General features: G+C 51.9%; 1 protein-coding gene across 1 annotated transcript in view; it reads left to right on the forward strand.

Moving 5' to 3' along the window:
- Positions 1-6,960, forward strand: part of FBLN7 (fibulin 7) — a 47,981-nt gene that overhangs the window by 24,736 nt on the left and 16,285 nt on the right. The window contains 1 exon segment of the mRNA XM_007470221.1: positions 2,438-2,608. Within this exon segment, the coding sequence (XP_007470283.1) occupies positions 2,438-2,608 (171 nt within the window).

Consider the following 6,960-nt stretch of genomic DNA (forward strand, 5'->3'; position numbering starts at 1 on the left):
ATCCTGGCTTCCTGCTCACAAGGTCATTACCATGGGTACCCACTTGGAGGTTCATAAAGGAAGGTGACACAGCATGGTCAGGTGTTCCCCAGTAACCGAAGGGCACTGAGAGTCCTCGGGGGATGGGCCAGCTCCTGCCCTTCTCCCAGGACACAGGTGGGATTTGGGGCAGAGCCGCAGGTGGCTGTCCAGTGCCCCCAGAGTGACGTGTGGGCAGATGCTCCCCTCGAGGGAGATGCTGAGCGATTCTCCGTCACACACTACAACCTACACAGCGGAAGCAATAGGTTCGTTTTCATCTGTCTAAAACCCTGAAAATATTTTTACAAATGACACTTGGAACCTACTTTAAAACGTGTTAGAAGTGGCTCTGAATTTCCAGCTCAGCTAAATCCAAACCCAACCTGTCACAACTCGGGACACTCTCCCTTTAGACAAGTGTGGACCACGCGTGGCACGCTGCTGCAGGCGGAGGGAGAGCGGGGAGTGTCTCCCCTCTCTCTCCAGCCCACGGTGGTCCTTCAGGAAATCCGGTTGCTTCTGCCTTTACAGCACAGCCAGGGTTGAAGCCATCGCTCCTGGCTCCCTGCTCCCACCCTGGGCTGAGTCACCTTCATCCTGCCCCTGGCTTCTACCTCCCTGTCCGTCCTCTCTCGCACTGGACATTGCACTCAAGCTTCAGCCAGAGTGATGCTGTTCGCGTACAGGTCGGTGACTCCCTGCCTCTCCTCAGACCCTCTAGCGGCCCCACCTCATGCCAAGAGCCGGTTACATGGCCTTTTCTTTCCTTTTCTGTGCCATGTGACACTGCTCTATGTCGCTCCCTGACGCTTCTCTGGCTTCATCCCCAGCTACTGTCCAGCTCATCCTCTCCACTGCAGCCACGGTGGTCTCCTGGACATTCCTCAGACCTGCCAGGCACACACCCACCTCAGGGCCTTTGCACCGGCTTGATCCCTCTGTCCTCCGCAGATATCTGCATGGTCATTGCCTTCACCTCATTCAACTTTTTGTCCCAGGGAGACCTCCCCGGCCACCATACCCAAATTGAGCTGTCCTCTGGCATCCCCAGCACTATTCCCTACTTTATTTTCTACATGGCACTTGTCACCTCTTCTCACTTCTTGCTATTTGCTTGTGGATCTTGCTTATCACGTGTCTCCCCTGCTAGAAGGGCGCTTCCCGAGAGCTGGGTTTCATCTGTTTTGTTCACCAAGTGTCAGACTCCTAATATGGTGCCTGGCAGATGGTAAGGACCCAGTAAACAATTTTTCACTCATTCATTTGGTCAAGAATTATTTACTGGGCACTCATTATGTGCCAGACACTGGGCTGGTGCCAGGATACAGCAGGGACAGGAGGCTGGGCAAGGTCCCTGCCCTCTGGAGCTGTGTTCTGAGGGAGAAACTGACAACAAATGTGGAAACAAACGTGTCAATAAGATAACGCCAACAGTTACACATGCTAGAAGAAAGCAAAGTGAACTCACAGGGGAGGTTTTAGCAGAACGTGGTTAGAGAACACTCTGGGAGGTGGAGGGCATTTGGGTCAAGACTTGGAGAGTGAGAAGCAGCCAGAGATGGGCAGCTCTGGGGAAAGAACATTCCAGGCAGAGAGAAGGGCAAAAGCCAAGGCCTGGAGGTGGGGCTGAGCCCAGCCTGTTCAGGAGAACCAAGGAAACCCCGGGTACGGCTGGGGCTCTGAGGGAGCAGAGCGTGAGGGTGGGCCCTGTGGGGGGGGTTCTCCAATGACTCCTAATTCTCTATCAAACAGTTAAGTGGCCCCAAACCTTGTTTTAGAAGAAGACCAGGCATAAGGAAATAAACTCCATTTCCTTGCACGTCTCTGTCTTTCTTATGGTCCTTTGAGCTCGGAAGCTTACCAGCTGAGCGACTGAATTGTGAGGGCTGCCTATTCACCCGACACTTTCATGATGGAGCCAGCTGAGAAAGTCTAGGTCCCCTTTGGACAGAGTTAACTCCAAGTGAAGATCCTGAGCAAACACCGTCCATTCTGCAAAGGGGGGGGGGGGTCCCAGCTCCCACCCTCCCAGGCTGCCAGGCCCTGCCCACGACCCTGGGAGTCTCTGAGCTGTGGTCTCCTCATCTGTCACCAAGCGGGCATGCATTACCTGTGCCCAAGAGTGCTTTGAGGGTTTGGTGACACGTGGTATGTCAAATGTGCAGCCCAGGGAATTCCCTGGCAGTTCACTGGTTAGGACTCTGTGCTTCCACTGCTGAGGGCCCGGGTTCGATCCCTGCTTGGGGAACTAAGATCCCGCAAGCCGCACGGTGTAGCCAAAAAATAAGAAAAAATAAAACGTGCAGCCCAATGCACAGCCCGGAGCAGGCACTCAACCTCAGGGCACCGAGGGTGAGAAGCCTTGTAATCCAGAGTGATGTCTAAACGGCTGTGGGCCTTCTTTTTTCCCTTACAGTTTCCTGCCCTGCTCTGAGTACCCCTCCAGATGGCAGAAAGTTTGGGAGCAAGTACTTAGTGGATCACGAAGTCCATTTTACCTGCAACACTGGCTTCCGGCTGGTTGGGCCCAGCAGCGTGGTGTGTCTTCCCAACGGCACCTGGACGGGAGAGCAGCCCCGCTGTAGAGGTATGGTCCTTCCTTCCCAGGGGCCTGCCAGATGGGAAGGGTCATTCCGGGGGACACTTTTCTGCCTGATTCCTCAACCGCAGAACAGCAGTCAGCTTGTCTGATGACCACAGCCTGGCTTGGGCTGGCATCTATCTACATAAGCCCTCGCCAGACCCTCCCAACGATTGAGACTTCTTGTTTTGCATATGGGGAAATTGAGGCACAGAGAGGTGAAGGAACTTGCCCAAGGCCACACAGCTGGGGGACAGGCTGAACTGATTCATACCATACACTCTGACCCCAGAGTTGGGGCAAGAAGTCTTCTGTGGGTTAGGGGAGGGGCAAGAAGAGGTACTGCAGGGAAATGTGCCTCCTTTGGGCTGCTTTGTTCTGGGGCTGTAGTTTACTGGCGAGCCTCTTGGTGATCTGTAGGGTTGAGGAAATTTCTCAGGTGTCCTTTGTGACTGCTTTGGGACTTGGTGTAGACAGGCTCCAGGAGAGACCACTGGGATGAGAGGGAGGCATGAAAAGGCTTCTTTTCTCTGTGCTAAGCTTGAAAACAGTACTTTCTTGGCACGCTTAATTTGTTGGTTTTTTAAAAGTATATGGTCAAAATATCATGGATATCCTGTTCATTTTCAGAACAGGATTCACGGGACATCTGCTGGGGCAGAATGTCCATGATTTTAGCCCAAGCATTGAGGGGGAAAATGCAAATATTACGTAAATAAGTCCGTTGTCAAGAGTAGTATGGAGAGGACTTCAAATGCATAAATAACTTGAAAATATAAAGGAACATCAGAAAACAGACCATCTCGGGACTTCCCTCGTGGTGCAGTGGTTAAGACTCCACGCTCCCAAGGCAGGGGGCCCGAGTTTGTTCCCCGGTCAGGGAACTAGATCCCACATGCATGCCACACCTAAGAGTTCACATGCCGCGACGAAGGAGCCCGCCTGCCGCAACTAAGACCTGGGCCAGCCAAATAAATAAATAAATAAATAAATAAAATAATTTTTTTTAATGTTAAAAAAAAAAAGAGGCCATCTCTGAAGACAAGTGTAGGTTGACATGAGAGGCACAAGGCAACCAGCACCACATTCGTGGACCTAGGCGTCTGTTTCCCCCTCCTGGGAAGAACAGTGATTCAGAGGTTGATGACAGGTACCAGCTCTCAGGCTTATCTGGGAGCCAGCCAGGAAATCAAGCCACATGACCTGCAAACACACCGGGGGAAATGCCAGTATCTGGATTTAGCCTTGACCCTGAAAGATCTCCATCCAGGAAAAGCACCTTATGTGTGCTAAACTATGGTAGCAGAGGTGGGACCACAACAGCATTTCATTGTCATTGCTTTGGGTGTCTGTATTTTTAACTTACAGATTGAGTTACTGACCCCAGTTGGTTTCTTCCTCCGAGCATCCAGGTGCCTCTGATGGCCCCACCAACTTCCATGAGGTGCGGGCGCATCTCACCTGTTGGTACTCCTGTCGTGGACACCCAGATGGTCATCTCCCCACCACCACAAACAGTGCTGACAAGGTCTTCTGATCCCCTCTCTTTGTCTCCGGGCCCTGTATATGGGGCTGGAGTTGGGGGGCAGTTGGTTGCACGCTCACTTCCTTTGGACCAAGTGCTGCCATGCTGCTGTACACAAGGGCGGCACCAGCCCATGCTCCCCTGGCAGTGCTGTGGGCGAGCACATTTTACCCAAGTGCAAGTTTTCTTTCTTGCTCGGGTCTTATCCATATTCAGCCCACAGTGGTGATACGCATTTACAGTGAGCATCATGTGGTTTAAATGAAAAGATGGGTTCGAAGGAAAAGACGGCTGGAAAATGCATATTTCGGCAGATAAGGAAGAAACACCAGAGGCTCAGGAGCAAAGGAATACGTTGTTGCTTGACAAAGTTGGGACCCAAAGCAGCCCAGTGTCATCTTACCAGCCCGACTAGGATGCCTTCCCAGAGGATCCTGGGCGTGTCTGCCAGCTGTCCTCTTGACCTTGTACGTGTTAATTATGTATTAGCACCTCACCTCCCTGCAGCAGGACCCCCTTAATGGAAAACAGAGCCCTACTGCATTGTGGCCTGTGTGCTGTGGCTCCCAAACTTTCAGGTGCTCCAGAGTCACCCAGAAAGCTTGTTAAACACAGGCTCTGAGGCCTCAACAGGTCTACCGAGTTGGGTGAGATCTTTAAAGGATGAGACTTGGGAAATCTGCATTTTTCTTACGATTCTGACGTTAACCGGATTTTGAGAAACACCACTTTATTGGTTTTTGCCACTGCCAGAAACGAAAAAGGATATTGAACGTTTTGAAGCGCTGAGGTATTTGGGCCCTAACCAATCAGAAGGGCTGCCAGGTGTAAGCCAACAGTAGGGCATGACCAGGTGAGATACCTTCACCTGCACTGACATTTTGGGAAGGTCGAGCCAGCCCTGACAAACATTAGGGCACCCAGTCTCACTGAGCAGTCCCTCTCCTGAGATGTGGAGGTCACCTTCCCTGGAGGACCACTGCCAAGCGTGACCAGCAAGTCTACTGGTCTTTCCCATTGTCCAACACGGTGCTCCTCATTCACATGGAACTTCCCAGCTCATTCCAGATTCGTCGTGTGTTCTTGGTCTCCCCTCTCCCACAGCCTCCTCTCTGCCCACTGGTCCTTCCCTGACCTCCATGCCCGAGGACGGCTTGCTGTAGCCCACCCTGGACTTCTATGAGGGCCACATCTACTGTCTAAAACCCTGAGAAGCATGGGCTCAGGGAACAAGGCGGTGGCCAGTCCACACCGAGATCTTAGAGGGATATTTTTCATCTTACAGTTTAAGTGTAAACTGGGCATGGAGTTCACCCTCGGGTGGTGATGAAACAAAAACACTCATATGTCACGACCAAGGTGCCACCTGAGTGGCCCCAGAATCCTATCAGCAGCTACTGCTTGTCCATGTCAGGAGTCTTGTAGTCACTGTGGATGTGACCACAGGGGAGAAATCATCTTCTTACTTACAGGGAATTTATCTCAAGACCCAAAAGGTCAATGTCACTGAAATATTTGGCAGTGCTTTAATAATTGCCCCTCACCCTATATCCAGTCAACTGCTTGGAAAGAAGGTGATGAACACAACTTGGCATGGAAGGAAATGACACATAATTATACCATTAAAAAACGCAGTGGGGGCTTCCCTGGTGGCACAGTGGTTGAGAGTCCGCCTGCCGATGCAGGGGACACGGGTTCGTGCCCCGGTCCAGGAGGATCCCACATGCCGCAGAGCGGCTGGGCCCGTGAGCCATGGCCACTGAGCCTGCGCGTCCGGAGCCTGTGCTCCACAATGGGAGAGGCCACAGCAGTGAGAGGCCTGCGTACCACAAAAAGAAAACGCAGTGGGCAGAGGTAGGCTCCAAAACTCCAAGATGGAAAACAGCCATTTAGCTTCCTGGATTAGTTCCCTTTTTCCCTTCTTACTCAGAAGAGCATGTTTTTAAGATTTGAAGCTTCCTGAATTGAGGAAATCATAGCCACAGACCTTGTCCCTTTGACAACATGGGTAACCAAAAAACAACATGAGAGAAATAAATACCCTTGTCCCTTACCGCCATGCTGGGAAAAAAGAATTGTTTTCATTCGTCATCCCCACCCTCCCTTTTTTTAAACCTTCATTCATCCATTCATTCAACCAGTTTTCACTGGGTACCAGCTATGCACAAAGCATCGTGTTAGGGATTCAATGCTGAATCTAACAGACACTGCCCAACCTCGCAGGGCTCACACTCCAAGGTGTAGGCAAGACAGGTCACCAAACACAAAGGTCAACAAATCGACATTTGTGGTCGGTGCTTCGAAGGGATCTAACAAGGGACTGGGAATAAATCCCATGGGGTGAGGGACAGTTGAGGGTCGCTCTAAGGCAGTGACAAAAACTGAAAGGATGAGCGGGATCCAGCTATGTGATGACGGTGACTAACGGGCAGCATGAGGAGGATGCCATTCCAGGAAGAGGGAGTAACACATGCAAAGGCCCTGACAAAGGGAAGAATTTGGCATGTTTGAGAAAACAAAAATATAAAATATAGAACCTTGTTGCTGGAGCAGCGTGTGGGCTGAGAGTGAGTGAGTCCAGGTGGAGAGACTCATAGGCCAGCTCTTGTAGCCATAGGGGCTGTGCTGTCGGTGGGGTTTTAGATCTGAGCACAATAAGCAGGTTTAGGGCTTCCCTGGTGGCGCAGTGGTTGAGAGTCCACCTGCCGATGCGGGAGACACGGGTTCATGCCCCGGTCCGGGAGGATCCCACATGCCGCGGAGCAGCTGGGCCCGTGAGCCATGGCCGCTGGGCCTGTGCGTCCGGAGCCTGTGCTCCACAGTGGGAGAGGCC

Source organism: Lipotes vexillifer, unplaced genomic scaffold (assembly GCF_000442215.2).
Source record: "Lipotes vexillifer unplaced genomic scaffold, Lipotes_vexillifer_v1.1 scaffold1139, whole genome shotgun sequence".
In the NCBI taxonomy this organism is placed as follows: Eukaryota; Metazoa; Chordata; class Mammalia; order Artiodactyla; family Lipotidae; genus Lipotes; species Lipotes vexillifer.